The 16,845-nt window shown below is 42.9% G+C and overlaps 1 protein-coding gene across 1 annotated transcript in view; it reads right to left on the bottom strand.

The window, feature by feature from the left end:
- Positions 1-1,825: 1,825 nt before the first annotated feature.
- The window catches only part of LOC126271855 (uncharacterized), a 49,855-nt gene continuing 34,835 nt past the window's right edge, over positions 1,826-16,845 (bottom strand). Inside the window, exon 3 of the mRNA XM_049974190.1 lies at positions 1,826-2,572. Within this exon, the coding sequence (XP_049830147.1) occupies positions 2,290-2,572 (283 nt within the window). The 3' untranslated portion in view covers positions 1,826-2,289. The remainder of the gene's footprint in view (positions 2,573-16,845) is intronic.

The raw sequence follows: 16,845 nt of genomic DNA, 5'->3' as shown, positions 1-16,845 counted from the left end.
TAATAGATCAGTCATATGTGGCACGAGTTGCTGCACCACAGGGCCGCATCAAAAATGCTGTCTCCAGTGTCTGGCTTATGATTTCATATATGGGAATCATTCAAGCTTTGAACACAGCAGACCTTAGCCTTGTTGATGTTATAAAAATAGCTGTCTTCTGAAGTAACACTGGCAGCATAAACAGCACTTTATAACAGTTTAAACATTTCTGTTATTTACGAAAAACAGCTTTGTTTTAGAAAGGTAACAAATGATACTAGCCCGTCATCATCTTTAATATTACTAAGACATTTGCACTACCATAAGGCTGGCCGGAGAGGCCGAGCAGTTCTAGGCGCTACAGTCTGGTGAATCCTGCCTCGGGCAGGGATGTGTGTGATGTCCATAGGTTAGTTAGGTGTAAGTAGTTCTAAGTTATAGGGGACTGATGACCTCAGTAGTTAAGTCCCATAGTGCTCAGAGCCATTTGAACCAATACCGTAAGAAGAATGTGACAACAGAAGTTGGTGATCCCCCACTCCCCTCTAGTGTTAGGAGTGCCTTTGGCAGATGTGAAATCTGTTTATGCTGCTTGGAAGAATATGTGTCAATAACTAATCAGAATGTTCTGAATGACTGTAGGTGGGAGGCAGTTGGAATCCTGTGAACCACATTGCAATGTGAAATTAGTTTTAACTGAAACATCTTTTCATGGCTAGAGAACAATACACATGTTGTTGCAAGGTTCCAGTTCATATCTTAAGCAGTGTACATGCTCTTCAGATGTCTTTCAGTCACATACGCCTCAATCTCTATTAAGCAGTTTGCATAACCACAGTGAAGGAATGTTTTACTCATCTGAAACACTCCAAGATGTCACCAATTCATTGCAGCAACTAGACAGCATTTATGGTAACTCAATTCTGAGGTCAACACAAAAATAATACCCTTATCCCCCACAAAGATCACTGTAAAAGATCATGGCTTCTCTGAAGTGTTTTGGTGTCCCATTTCCTCCCGTATTAAGTCTCTCATGTTGGAACACACTATAAGAGTGACAGTGATCCAGTGTTGATACAATGTTTCATTTTCAGTGGTATGCTTTACCACTCACCAAACTGGATTTGTAGGCATCAAAAATTCTGCACAGAATATGGAACACTCACAAATGTTGCTCCAAAGGCATATAAGGTATATTTGGAGACAGTTACTTTGTCCACAGTACTGCCTGTAGAACAAATGAAGAGTACATCTTAATTGATGGAGTGGCAAGGAGGTTCAGCTCTCAGAATAGCTCAGCTGTTTGTATGCACTTAGTCCTAACAATGGGCTGTGAATGTTCACTGCATTGTCTACTGAGGTCTCTATCTGACAGTTTGTGAGGATTACAAATGCTCACGGACTGCACTCCACGTAGCTACTTTTGCGTTCCATCAAAAAATATAAAAACCTTGGAAGCATCATTGCTTCTGGTTACGAAACTTAACAATAAAAGGAATTCTAGTGTTGTCAACCAGCACAACCAGTCAGCTGCCTGTAGATCACTTTTCTACATTGAGCCCAACCATTTAGTGTTAATGGCAGGAGGGGGGTGGGGTGGGGGGGGGGGGGTGCGAAGGGGTGGGTCAGGGTTTCCCATGCTTGCAGAAAACAAATACTGCAAACATGATGGTGAATTGTCATAGGATTTTCATTTGTTTTTCTTTGATTGCATTTACTGTTTTCTATGACTGCTTGACATTTCAGCTCAAGCACACAAAAAACAGAATTAATATAATTATCCTTCAACAGAACTGCATTGTCAGAATACAAAATTTTTATGGGAAGAAAATGGGCTACAAAATAATAATATAGCAGTCGATTTTAATATTTCAATAAAATTCAGATATTAGTATTTAAAAAATCAATAGTGTTCAAAGGAGCATACCAATCAATCTTTTGCTATACATATACACAAAATAAAAATTATTGTCAACATGAGATCAAAACTAAAGAAATTGCACATACAAAGCACTAAGAAAATGCTATTTTCCAGATTATTAATACTACAGGTTTGAATAGGTTTTAATAGAAATTGCAGCCACATCTGGTGAATGAACAACTGCAGTTTGAAGCCTTCAAAGTCTTAGCCCTTAATCAAAATTATTAATTTACAGCACACAAAGAAATACAACAAAAATAAAATCCACATTTTAACTACTGTTACAAAATATGGTAGAGACTGAACTGTGTGATGATTATTTGGATCATTAGACATAACTGCTGCACTCAGAAGAGGTAAGTATTTTCTGGGACACAAACAGCTGGAAGTCACTCATAAATATAGTGACCGAGTTCTAAGTCTGAAACTAAGTTTTCTAGAAGTATTTCTATTCTCTCTGTGCACGAGTTTAGCTTGGAAGAAATTTCAGTCAAGTTTGAAACCTTGCCTTGAAGGTTTGCATATTGTTTTCTTGCATTTTCGACTTTTATCTTCATTTTTTCTACCTCTGCTTCTTCTTTTTCTACTAGAGCCACCAGCTCCTGTTTCAATAGCATTTGTTTCTGACAGTCATGAGAACGTATGTCAATCGAGCAGTTCCTCGACGGCAGCCTGTAATGGCAAAGAAAGAATTAAGCCATAAAACAGAATTTTATAGGTAAAGTCGACAGACTGCTGTTTCATTAAATTGAAGAGTTGAAACTATTGTCGTGAGCAAAATTATAGCGTGAAGAAGTGAGGAGTTGGGAAATTACATATTTTAAGAGAAGAAACTACAGAAGCAATACAACTAAAGGAAACACACAAGGGCAATGACATAAATACAGAATGTCCAGGCAGCACTAAGCTTCTGCTTCAGTCCACAGAAGAAACAAGCACAGAGGGGGAGAGATCAGAAGTCAAACACTGAGAGTAATTAAAAACTAAAATAGAGGTGGAGGAACACACACACACACACACACACACACACACACACACACACACACACACACACACATCTCCATCCACGTATGGATGTGTGTGTGTGTGTGTGTGTGTGTGTGTGTGTGTGTGTGTGTGTGTGTGCGCGCGCGCGCGCGCGCGCGCGCGAGTATATACCTATCCTTTTCTCCCCCTAAGGTAAGTCTCTCCGCTCCCGCGATTGGAATGACTCCTTACCCTCTCCCTTAAAACCCACATCCTTTCATCTTTCCTTTTCCTTCCCTCTTTCCTGACGAATCAGCCGCCAGTTGCGAAAGCTCGAAATTCTGTGTGTGTGTTTGAGAAACTAGTGTCTAGTCGGAGGGTCCCCGTGGCCCACGTAGTGTAGCAGGCACTCGTGTCCTTTAAGCTGCTGAGCATTCTTGGCAACTTACTACTGGAGAACCTCCAAGACAAGTATTAGTGAGTGGGTGCTTTGTGCAGGTTTCACAGTGGGAACAGTTGAGGGTTAGGGACAAGGATAACAGTCTGGAACTGTCAAATAGTTCGACAAGGATACTACAGAGTTTAGGAGGGTGAATGAAGGCTACAGTTAGCAGTGTGTATCTTGGTGCATGACGAGCAAGTTTTAGCCTCAGCGGAGTAAAATATAATAATTATTGTTATTGTGCATGGGTATTCTGCATGGTCATCAGACCACTCAATGACTGAATGCTCAAAAAGTTGTTAAAAAGAAAAACACGGGAACAGTTTTCATTACAAGTGGCCAGATATTGTTATGTTAATGCCTGTCCCATTTCTTGAGTTTTAAAGAGGATAGGTGGCTTTCAGATATATTGTGGTAGTAGCACTTTGGTCGAGTTAAGGGAGAGTGGCCTAGCTGGTGGCCTCTCTGTGTTCAAACTACGAGAAAGGGTCACCCTGTGAGTATCCTGTATCCCCAACATCAATATATCTGCCACTCATCTACAACTACATCTAAAAAGATATTCTACAAATCACACTTAAATGCCTAGCACAGGATTCACTGAACCACAATAATTCTCTGGTATTCCAATCTCAAAAAGTGTGGGAAAAAAATGAACACACATATCTTTCTGTATGAACTCTGATTTCCATTATTTTATTATGATGATCATTTCTCCCTATGTGGGTCGGTGTCAACAAAATATTTTCACATTGAGAAGAGAGAGGTGGTGACTCATACTTTGTGAGGAGATTCTGCCGCAGCAAAAAATGCCTGTTTCCCAAATCCTGTATCATGTCAGTGACACTCTCTCCCCTATTTTGGCTTCTGACATATTGGCTGATGCAGACAAAAAACCGAATTAATATAATTACCCTTCAACGGAATCGTACAGTCAGAATATAATTTTTTTTTTGTAGAGATAGGGCACATGGGAAGAAAAGGGTGCACATTTGTCATTTGGTTGTAAACTTGTCAATCTGCATCCTCACAGACTGTATTTTATGTTAATGCAACTACTGTTGGTTTACCTGCGTCCAGCATTCCAGAGTAAGAGCTACCTATTGACAGTGTTTCCCATTATTGCTTGGCACACGCGCTTAATGGCTGAGTCAGTGCTAAAAGGGCATTAGAGTACAGAGGATGGGCATGCTGACATTACCCAGATATACTTCACAATTTGATTTAAGTATAACTATTTGTGTTGCATTCTGTCTGCTTTGAGGTTTCAGTGTGAAACAATCAATGTCATATGGTGGCACGCAGAATATTGGTTAAAAACAAGTGTATATACAGTTTGTGACCTGTTTTTAATCGAATCTGTCATTATCAGGTCCCTCATACTATCAATAAATGAAAGAAATATGAGGTCTGTTCAAAAAATCCTGGAACATTGATAATTTAAAGCGAATGGTGTGTTGGACCGAAGTGTGGTTGGCACCCCTGCACACACCTGTATTTATGTGTAACTGCCATAAGTTTCATTATTTTATGTCTATTACTTGTTCAGTGGTGTGTTGAGTATGATGATCTGTTGAGGAGGCAGTCAACATCATGATCATCAGCACCCCGATGAAAAGTCAGCATGCAATTCTCATGGGTTGGGATGACAGTTGTCCCCAGATGCAGAGCAGTTTATAATGCATTACAGTCTGCCACCCTTCCCCAGCAGTATAGGGATTAGGCCTGACAGTTCACAAAATTTCACTACTCTTTTAACACTGGGTCTGGCATCAGCGAGGATGGTGGGCAGATCTCCAGCGAGACTGAGGGCTGCCCTAATATCAGTATACAGAACACACATAGTCACAATACACTGAACTGAAAGTGGCATGACACAAACTTCACAGAGTGGTGGATCCTATCACCAGAGGAGGAAGCCATGTGTGAAAGGGTTCCATCCAATGCACAGTCTGGTGAGCAAAAACCTCCTTCCAGCAGTGAGGCTGACATGAAGTATGCCTAGCCTTTGTGGTCGAATTGAGCGACCGCAATTTGTTGTCTGTCACCTGCAACCATTCAGTCTCCCACTGACACATGATGCATCTGTCAAAAAATGAGTTGATGGTGCGCAAAGGGATGGGACATTGATGGACAGCACTATCCCAACATGCTCCCTTGGCAGCTTTTTCATTGCCCTGTATCCCAATGTGGCCAGGTACCCAGCAAAAGATCACCTCCTTACCACAGTGTTGGAGCTGCTGTAAGGAGTCATGCACGAGCCGAATCAGCGGGTCTACTGGATACATTTAGTGCAGTGCTTGCAGTGCACTAAGAGAGTCAGAACAGACAAGAAACCTAGTACAGTGATCTCTATGAACCCTCTCCAGTGCAATGAGAATGCCATTAACCCCACAACATAATTTGTAAATTGTTCTGGAAGACACAGTTTAAAAACCCTATCAGGGAAAACAGCAGAACAACCAAGAGCATCCTCCTGCTGGGTTCCATAAGTACAAGTAATGATAAAACTGTGGTACGTAATTAAAACAGACAAAAAAGAAGTAATAAATGACGTAGCTTTTGGACCCATGTTAATGGGTAGTTGTGTCTTACAATGGCATGTGGTGATGGAGCAGCTCTATAGCAACCAGATGTTGGCATCTGTAAAAGGCTGTTCGGATGGCAGACTCGAGGGACACAAGATTAACAGTGGTAGAGTGACCCTGGTGGAAGCCACTCCGACATGGAGCCAGTAGGCCACACAACTCCAGGACCGAACCCAACTGCCGACACAGCACTTACAGATAACCTTGGTGAGGCTGATGGGCTGATAGCTATCCACATCAAACAGATTTTTACCACGTTTTAGCACCGGAATGATGATGCTCTCCCCCCATTGCAATGCAAATACGTCATCGCATCAGATCCAGTTGAAGATGACGAGCAGATATCACTTGTAGACAGACAACAGATGCTTAATCATCCGATCCGGCCCAGGAGTTAGGTCGGGGCAATGTGCAAGGGCGCTGAGGAGCACCCCCTATGTAAATGGGGCGTTATAGGGTTCACTGTAGTGTGAAGTGAACAATAGGACTTTCCTTTTTGTCTGCCGTTTGAGGGTGCAAAAGGATGGGAGGTAGTTCTCCGACGCAGAGACTCGAGCATAGTGCTCAGCAAAGTGCTCGGCAATCACGTTTGCATCAATAGAGAGCACACCATTTATGTTAATGCCAGGGCACCTTTTGGGGTCTGGTACCCAAAAAGGTGTTCTGATCTTTGTCCAGAATTTAGGAGGTGGCGCAAGGCACTCAATGGTCGGCACATACCTCTCCCACCACTTCTGTTTCCATTGTTTTATAAGCAGGCGAACGCGGGCACAGAGCTGCTTAAAGACTATAGGTGCTCTAACGAAGGGTGCCGCTTATGTAGAGCTCGCCAATGCTCTTTAATTGTCTCAGCGACTTCCAGCGACCACCAAAGGACTGTCTTGTCACAGGCACCCTAGAGAACAAGGGACCGCATTTCCCACCGTAGAAATTATCGTTGTAGTGACCTGCTCAATCACAACACCGATGGCGCCATGTGAGGGAGAATCAGCAGTGACAGGAAGATAGGGAAGTGGTCACTACCATACAGGTTGTCATGTGTGCTCTCCAGTGGATAGATGGGAGGAGTCCTGGGCTGCAAATTGATAAACCAATGGCTGAGTAACTACCACGAGCCACACTCAAGTGTGTGGCAGCCCCAGTATTTAAGAGGCAGAGGTCGAGTAGGAACAGTAAATTTTCGACATCTCTGCCATGGCCAGTAAGCATGGTGCTACCCCACAAGGAGTTATGGGTGTTAACATCTCTCAAAAGTAGGAAAGGTGTAGGGAGTTGATAAATCAGTGAAGCCAATACATTCAGGGGTACTACACCATCTGGAGTGAGATATACATTGCAGACAGTTATTTCCTGCATCGTCCGTATCCTGACGACCACAGCTTCAAGAGCAGTTTGTAAGGGCACAGGTTCACTACACACTGAGTTAAGGACATAGACGCAAACTCCACCTGACACTCTATTATATTCACTACAGCTCTTGTAATATCCCCTGTAGCAGCGAAGGGCAATGCAGAAAGCAGGTGTAAAGTTTAACAGTTGCCATAGCTCAGCCAGGGAGTGGGAAAAAAAAAAGTCACAAATCCACTGGAGGATGACGAAATTGTGAGACTATGAAGGTATGAAACATTCAATGAGGTAGTCTACGCCTCAGGGTCACCTGCGGCCACTGATTTATCTTCTAAACAGGCTACATACATTGTGCCCGAGGGTCTGGCAAGATCTAGGTCCTCAGCAGACGACAGAATCTTCACCTCACCCTCAGACATAGAGCTTGTGGGCAGCACTGGTGTGGGTGCCACCGCAATTCCCTTGGTCTTGGGGATTTTCTTTCTGGATTTCTCTCGCTGATTCTTGGGTTTCTCTGGCTGCGAGGGCTTCACTGATTCAGCCTTTGGGACTGAGGCCCTATGACCAGCTGTTCCTGAGGTTGATGGTGCAGTAGCATCAGGGATGGGAGTGCTCCCCACCATCAAGTGGGAAGGTGTAGTCTTCCGGGTCTAGAGAGCTGACAAACCTGCGGAAGTGATGGGTCTATAATTGTTCTCGTAGCAGTGGCATAAGAGGAGGTCATAGCCACAGGATGTAGGTGCTCAAATTTCCTCTTGGCCTCAGTGTAGGTCAGCTGGTCCAGCATCTTGTTCACCAGCCTGCAGGATTTTACAGTGAGCATGGAAAATCATGGAATACAAGGGGAATTATGCTCTCCGCAGTTGAAACAGACAGGAGGCGGGGCACGTGGAGAATTGGGATGGGATGGACGTCCACAATCTCGACATGTGATGCTGTAAGTACAGCAGGAAGACATATGGCTGAACTTTCAGCACTTAAAGCACTGCATTGGGGGAGGGATATATGGCTTGACATCAATGTGGTAGACCATCACATTGACCTTCTCAGGTAATGCGTCCCCTTCAAATGCCAAGATGAAGGCACTGGTGGCAACTTGATTACCCCCTTTGAACCCCAATGGATGTACCACACGAAATGCATCCTCGCCGCTCTAAGTTTGTGCAGCTCGCTGTCAGACTGCAAAAGAAGGTCTCTGTGGAATACAACACCCTGGACCATATTTAAGCAAGTAATGCCCATGACTGGGCATAGGAAGCGATTTTTATCAACACTGACCCTGACCCCATTTTGGACAAGCCCTCCACCTCCCCAAACTCAACCTCTGAATGCTCTACAAAAAACTGAGGCTTCATTGAGACAAAGGAGTCCCCGTCAGCTCTCGTACATACGAGGTACAGGGGCGAATAAGGTTCGCTGCCATCCTTAGCCTGGCATTCCACCCATGGTGTGGCCAGGGAGGGGAACGATTTAGGATTATACTTCCTTGCATTGTACTGATACTTGGAACGCTTAGAGACTGCGAGTGTTTGATCACCAGCAAGTGATGATGTGGTACACTTCAGCGCGCATCATCCTCCCTGATGCCACCCCCTCCGACCAGGGGCCTCCCCACCAGCACCACCAAGCTGCAGCGAAGGCCACCTGGCAAGATGTCCATTGCCGGGAGTCCCTGTGTCCCAGGGCATAGTTAATGTGGATTAACTTGAATATGCAAGACCGTTAGCGGTTACACTCTGAGTGTGGGACCCATGTTAATCTGAACTGTAGTAACATAATGGAGCACTGACATGTTGTCACGATAAGAAGATGGACAGTGAAGTAGGACATTTAAGAATGATTGCCAATTAACTATAACATAAAGGTGCCACACGAATTGTTCATCAGACAGACTGTTGTTGGTTCGTTAGGTCATAATGCACAGTGACTGTTGTTAGAAGGTGCAGTATGTGCATACCTGGTAAATGTAACTTTAATTACGTAATTAAGACACAGACTGGCCATAAATAATTCATTGAGGGTGTGGGTGGGGGGCACGGGAGGGCATCTGATGTTTATGGTGGTAAAACCTGTGAGATCTAATCAGAGTGTGTCAACCACATTATTGGATGTAGATAGTACTGTACCCACCCATATGTACAGTCAATTTTGAACCGTGATTGCTAACCCTGAAAAACTACAAGCAGGTATGTCACATCTTGCCAAATAATCTTGCTATTTAGTGAGTGAAACTATCATTGTATAAGTATTCTGTGAGGAGGCAGAAGATACAGCTGTCAGGAGCAGACTTAGCAGCATCCTCACAAGAATACTACCAAATCCAAGAGGCATTCTACGGAAGGAGGATGGTGGGGATATAAGGGCCCCCCATGAGACACTGGATGTGCTCCTCAAGACTCAATTCACTCAGTGCACTGTGCCAGATGATACACACCAAGATTCAGTCCCAGTGAGAACTGGTTTACAGTAAATGGACAAGAGAACCGGAAATCAGCAAAAGAATGAGTTGACTTCAAGAAAACCCAATGGATGATGGGAACATTTAACCATTCAAGTCATCATGTCCAAATGGAATTTTTTCCAGTGCTACAGCAACAAGCAGGGGAGATTAATCTGACTTCTATGTAGGTTGTTTCGAGACAGTCTAGTAGCAAAGAGTCATTGCTAATTACTGGAGGACAGTGTTGGTTGTTTTCATTCCAAAGCCATGAAGAACTGACCTTACCAGAGCTAATGATTGATACCAATCCATCTACTCTCCTTCTCATTTTACTTTAAGACATTAGAAAAGCTGGTTAACATTTTTATTAGGGAAAGGAGGTTAAATAAGATCCCTCAAAACAAAAACTAACACACACATATCACCAGGTAAATCATGCAGAACAGCACTTCACAAATTCGTTTGGAAGTTAGCAAAAGCTCTACACTTTCAAGAAATTGCTCTCTGCATCTTTCTAGATATTGAGGAGGATATTAGCAGTACAACATCCAAATACATAGTCAAAGCTGTACAACAGCTCGACATTAAGACCATGCTGATTAGACAAAAGTAGAAGCCACCAAGAAGAATGTGAATGTGGATAAACACTACCAGAAGGTGCCCACAGAGTCGGGTTTAGTCCCACAGATTTTTGACTGGGTTTAAATCAGGGAGCTAGATGGCCAGAGGAGCATGGTCAACTCATCCTGTTGCACTTCGAAACCATGTACGTACACTGTGAGATATGTGACATGTTGAATGTCCTGCTGTTTGATGCCATCATGCTGAGGAAACACAAACTGCCAGTAGGGATGGACATAGTCCTCATGGATAGATGCATAGTTGTGATGATCCATTGTGCTTTCCAGAATGACGCCATCACCCAGGGAGAGTCCTCCAGACTGGACTCTTCCAACGGATATTTCAGGGTGATTGTTTTTATACGTTTCACACCACACGTGCCAAAGGCCAGCTGCTCATTAGACCATGAAACTGATTCATGTGAAGAGGTCACCTGTTGCCACACAGTGGACAACCGGTTGCAGTACTGGCAATCAAATTGCAACTTTAGTCACTGATGAACAGCAGTCTGCACAGTCACATAAACGAGGCGGCTGCTAGAGAGGCTCATACGCAGCAATGTCTGCTGAATGGTCATTGAGAAAGCAGTGTTGGTAGCCCCTTGGTTCATGGGGCAGTCAGTTGCTCAACAGCTGTACATCTATTTGCCCTTACAAATTTCCACAGATGTCATTCACCTCTGTTATGTATGGCCTGTGGTGTACCACAGTTGTCAATTGTTCGTTTTGGATAGTGCCATTTTGCCATCCATGGTCTACCTTAACCGCAGCGGAATATAAACAGATGACAATCTCAGCCATTTGGGAAATGCCTCCACCACTGGCCTAAATGTCAATGATCATGCCCTTTTGATCTTCAGATAAACTGATCCCTTTCCACATTACGACAACGACTGCACTTTTTTCCATGTTCCCGGACATGCTTGACGAGTATACACCCTCCACTGCTAATGGTGCCACCTGTGTGTGATTATTGCATACTGACGATGAACACAGCTGATGATACCATTAATGTGACTGGACCACGTAAATTTCAAAGCAAAATGTCCTCTCATGTGTAAAAACTAGAGTTTAAGTCCCAGGGTCACCTTCTGTGTGTGCACTTTGACAATAAGACATACACTGAAGTGATTGAAGTCACAGGATATCTCCTAATATTGTGCCAGGTCTCCTTTTGCCAGGCGTAGTGCAACAACTATGTGGCATGGTCTCAACAAGTTTGCCCGAACTCCCCTGCACAAATACTATGCCATGCTGCCTCTATAACCATCAATAATTGCAAAACTGTTGCCAGTGCAATATTTTGTGCTAGAACTGACCACTCGATTACACCATAAATGTTTGATGGGATTCATATCGGGTGACCTTACCCTTTAAATCTGATCAACTATTTGTTTTCCAGCCATCAGGGATGAACTGATATCGTTGTGAACCAAGGAGAGGCACTGTAGATGACATCATGCTGTCAACAAAGGTATTGGTGTGATTCTTGAGTTTCTCCCGGCGTATTTGATAATCAAAATATCCATGGGTGTACTGCCGGTCTATAGTGTCCAACGGGCACAATATTTCGGCGATCAAACATGTCACCATCATCAGGTGAACTGACGGACTGAGCTCCTGTGAACATGCCAGCACGGAGATCCGTACGCTATGGCCATAGCCGGCACATTCACAGGAGCTCAGTCCGTCAGTTCACCTGATGATGGCGAAATATTGTGCCCGTTGGACACTATAGACCGGCAGTACACCCGTGGATATTTTAATTAAAGGTATTGGTGTTGGTCGTCTGCTACCATAGCTAAATTTTGCCACACTGTACTAATACATACATTTGTCATACATTACACATCGAATTCTGTGGCTATTTCATGCAGTATTGCTTGTCTGTTAGCACTGACAACTCTACACAAACACTGGTGTGTTCAGTCTAAGTGATGGTCGTTGTCCATGGTGAGAGTAAATGTCCGAAATTTTGTATTCTCGGCACGTTCTAGACACTGCAGATTTAAGAATATTGAATTCCCTAACGATTTCAGAAATGGAATGTCCCATGCGTCTTGCTCCAACTATCATTCCATGTTCAAAGTCTGTTAATTCTCGCCGTGCAGCCATAATTGCATCTGATCCCTCTTCACACGAATCACCTGAGTAGAAGTGACAGCTCTGCCAATGCACTGCCCTTTTATACCTTGTGTACACAATACTACTGCCATCTGTATACGTCCAATCGCTATTCCATGACTTGTCACCTGTTGTTGTTGTGGTCTTCAGTTCTAAGAGTGGTTTGATGCAGCTCTCCATGCTACTCTATCCTATGCAAGCCTCTTCATCTCCCAGTACCCACTGCAACCTACATCCTTCTGAATCTGTGTAGTGTAGTCATCTCTTGGTCTGCCTCTACGATTTTTACCCTCCACACTGCCCTCCGATACTAAATTGGTGATCCCTTAATGCCTCAGAACATGTCCTACCAACCGATCCCTTCTTCTCGTCACGTTGTGCCACAAACTTCTCTTCTCCCCAATCCTATTCAATACTTCCTCATTAGTTAAGTGATCTACCCATCTAATCTTCAGCATTCTTCTGTAGCACCACATTTCGAAAGCTTCTATTCTCTTCTTGTCCAAACTAGTTATCGTCCATGTTTCACTTCCATACATGGCTACACTCCATACAAATACTTTCAGAAATGACTTCCTGACACTTAAATCTATACTCGATGTTAACAAATTTCTCTTCTTCAGAAACGCTTTCCTTGCCATTGCCAGTCTACATTTCATATCCTCTCTACTTCGACCATTATCAGTTATTTTGCTCCCCAAATAGCAAAAGTCCTTTACTATTTTAAGTGTCTCATTTCCTAACCTAATTCCCTCAGCATCACCCGACTTAATTCGACTACTTTCCATTATCCTCGTTTTGCTTTTGTTGATGTTCATCTTATATCCTCCTTTCAAGACTATCCATTCCATTCAACTGCTCTTCCAAGTCCTCTGCTGTCTCTGACAGAATTACAATGTCATCGCCGAACCTCAAAGTTTTTACGTGTTCTCCGTGGATTTTAATACCTACTCCGAATTTTTCTTCTGTGTCCTTTACTGCTTGCTCAATATACAGATTGAATAACATCGGGGACAGGCTACAACCCTGTGTCACTCCCTTCCCAACCACTACTTCCCTGTCATGTCCCTCGACTCTTATGACTGCCATCTGGTTTCTGTACAAATTGTAAATAACCTTTCGCTCCCTGTATTTTACCCATGCTACCTTCAGAATTTGAAAGAGAGTATTCCAGTCAATATTGTCAAAAGCTTTCTCCAAGTCTACAAATGCTAGAAACGTAGGTTTGCCCTTCCTTAATCTAGCTTCTAAGATAAGTCATAGGGTCAGTATTGCCTCACATGTTCCACCATTTCTACGGAATCCAAACTGATCTCCCCCGAGGTCGGATTCTACTAGTTTTTCCATTCGCCTGTAAAGAATTCGCGTTAGTATTTTGCAGCTGTGACTTATTAAACTAATAGTTCGGTAATTTTCACATCTGTCAACACCTGCTTTCTTTGCGATTAGAATTATTATATTCTTCTTGAAGTCTGAGGGTATTTCACCTGTCTCATACATCTTGCTCACCAGATGGTAGAGTTTTGTCAGGACTGGCACTCCCAAGGCCGTCATTAGTTCCAATGGAATGTTGTCTACTCCGGGGACCTTGTTTCGACTCAGGTCTTTCAGTGCTCTGTCAAACTCTTCACGCAGTATCGTATCTCCCATTTCATCTTCATCTACATCCACTTCCATTTCCATAATATTGTCCACAAGTACATCGCCCTTGTATAGACCCTCTATATACTCCTTCCATCTTTCTGCTTTCCCTTCTTTGCTTAGAACTGGGTTTCCATCTGAGCTCTTTATGTTCATACAAGTTGTTCTCTTAGCTCCAAAGGTCTCTTTAATTTTCCTGTAGGCAGTATCTATCTTACCCCTAGTGAGATAAGCCTCTACATCCTTACATTTGTCCTCTAGCCATCCCTGCTTAGCCATTTTGCACTTCCTGTCGATCTCATTTTTGAGACGTCTGTATTCCTTTTTGCCTGCTTCATTTACTGCATTTTTATATTTTCTCCTTTCATCAATTAAATTCAGAATTTCTTCTGCTACCCAAGGATTTCTACCAGCTCTCGTCTTATTACCTACTTGATCCTCTGCTGCCTCCACTACTTCAACCCTCAAAGCTACCCCTTCTTTTTCTACTGTATTTCTTTCCCCCATTCCCGTCAATTGCTCCCTTATGCTCTCCCTGAAACTCTGTACAACCTCTGGTTCTTTCAGTTTATCCAGGTCCCATCTCCTTAAATTTCCACCTTTTTGCAGTGTCTTCAGTTTTAATCTACAGCTAATAACCAATAGATTGTGGTCAGAGTCCACATTCTGCCCCTGGAAATGTCTTACAATTTAAAACCTGGTTCCTAAATCTCTGTCTTACCATTATATAATCTATCTGAAACCTGTCAGTATCTCCAGGCTTCTTCCATGTATACAGCCTTCTTTTACGATTCCTGAACCAAGTATGTCTGTGCAAAATTCTACCAGACGGCTTCCTCTTTCACTTCTTAACCTCAATCCATATTCACTATGTTTCCTTCTCTCCCTTTTCCTACTCTCGAACTCCAGTCACCCATGACTTAAATTTTCATCTCCCTTCACTACCTGAATAATTTCTTTTATCTCATCACACATTTCATCAATTTCTTCATCATTTGCGGAGCTAGTTGGCATATAAACTTGTACTACTGTAGTAGGTGTGGGCTTCGTATCTATCTTGGCCACAATAATGCGTTCACTATGCTGTTTGTAGTAGCTTACCCGCATTCCTATTTTCCTATTCATTATTAAACTTACTCCTGCACTACCCCTATTTGATTTTGTGTTTATAACCCTGTAGTCACCTGACCAGAAGTCTTGTTCCTCCTGCCACCGAACTTCACTAATTCCCACTATATCTAACTTTAACCTATCCATTTTCCTTTTTAAATTTTCTATCTTACCTGCCCGATTATGGGATCTGAGATTCCACGCTCCGATCCGTAGAATGCCAGTTTTCTTTCTCCTGATAACAACATCCTCTTGAGTAGTCCCCACCCGGGGAACCGAATGGGGGACTATTTTACCTCCGGAATATTTTACCCAAGAGGACGCCATCATCATTTAATCATATAGTAAAGCTGCATGCCCTCGGGAAAAATTACGGCCGTAGTTTCCCCTTGCTTTCAGCCGTTCGCAGTACCAGCACAGCAAGGCTGTTTTGGTTAGTGTTACAAGGCCAGATCAGTCAATCATCCAGACTGTTGCCCCTGCAACTACTGAAAAGGCTGCTGCCCCTCTTCAGGAACCACACGTTTGTCTGGCCCCTCAACAGATACCCCTCCGTTGTGGTTGAACCTACGGTACGGCTATCTGTATCGCTGAGGCACGCAAGCCTCCCCACCAACGGCAAGGTCCATGGTTCATGGGGGGGGGGTCACCAAAGTGTACGATAACTTATGTGGCTACAGTATGTTGGTATAAATTAGAGCAGAAGATGGCTGCTAAGGAGCTCTAGAAGGTGCAGTTTAGCCTGTCTAGCCATAACAGGTGGAATTAGCAGCACTTCTCGGATGAAGACCATGTAGGACATGCCCCCATTGTATTACTGGATTACAGTGGTGCCACTAGCAACATACAGCGGAACCTCTATGTAACGTTTTTCAAGGGACCACAAATTCTGAACACTGTATAGAGGAAAACACCATAAAGAGGAATACCACTAATCACCTTTGAGAAATGGTGCCATAGATGAAATTTAAAATTTCCACAACACTACAATATGATATTCATTGCAAGTGATCAATGTATCAAATGATTATTTTTTTTGTAATTAAAACATGGGGCCCAGTAGGTTGATGGGTGAAAGTAAATGGATCAGTTTGTACTGTAAAAAGTTATAGCGGATTCTTAAGATATGACATTGTCCAAAGCTGACAGGTGGTATCCCGTTCTTCAGTTGACCCAGTTATAGAATATGAACCAAATTTTGTATATTACATAAAAACACAGTAAATGGTACAGATAAAAAAAGAATTAGTTACAAAAAATTACTTTAATAATTAAATTATGAGACAGAACATAAATTTGCACAAAACTCTAGGAACCTATGCAATCAGAAAATCACATACCTATGTTTTCTTTTTTTCTTTTTTTTTTTTTTTTTTTTTTATTCAAGCAAGCATGTTTGTTTTCTATTTCTCCTAGACTCTGTGGCAACCATTTCTTGCTTCAAATGAGCAAGTTGAACTACTGTTCTGTCCTCAAGTCTATGGGCCATCATATATCTCCTGAATGTTTCAAAGGCTTCAGCTGCCTTAGTATATGAGGACACAGGGTCATTTTCCTTGTCGTCATCATCCTTGTCACTGTCACTTTCACTACCACTATTATTCTCCAAGCTTCTCTCTGTAGTCAGCTCCTCAATACTTTGTACTCCTGTGGTTGCCATGTTGTCA

This window comes from Schistocerca gregaria, chromosome 5 (genome assembly GCF_023897955.1).
Source record: "Schistocerca gregaria isolate iqSchGreg1 chromosome 5, iqSchGreg1.2, whole genome shotgun sequence".
Taxonomy (NCBI): Eukaryota; Metazoa; Arthropoda; class Insecta; order Orthoptera; family Acrididae; genus Schistocerca; species Schistocerca gregaria.
The sequence above is the reverse complement of the archived record's forward strand: the minus strand, read 5'-3'. Positions and strand labels throughout refer to the sequence as shown.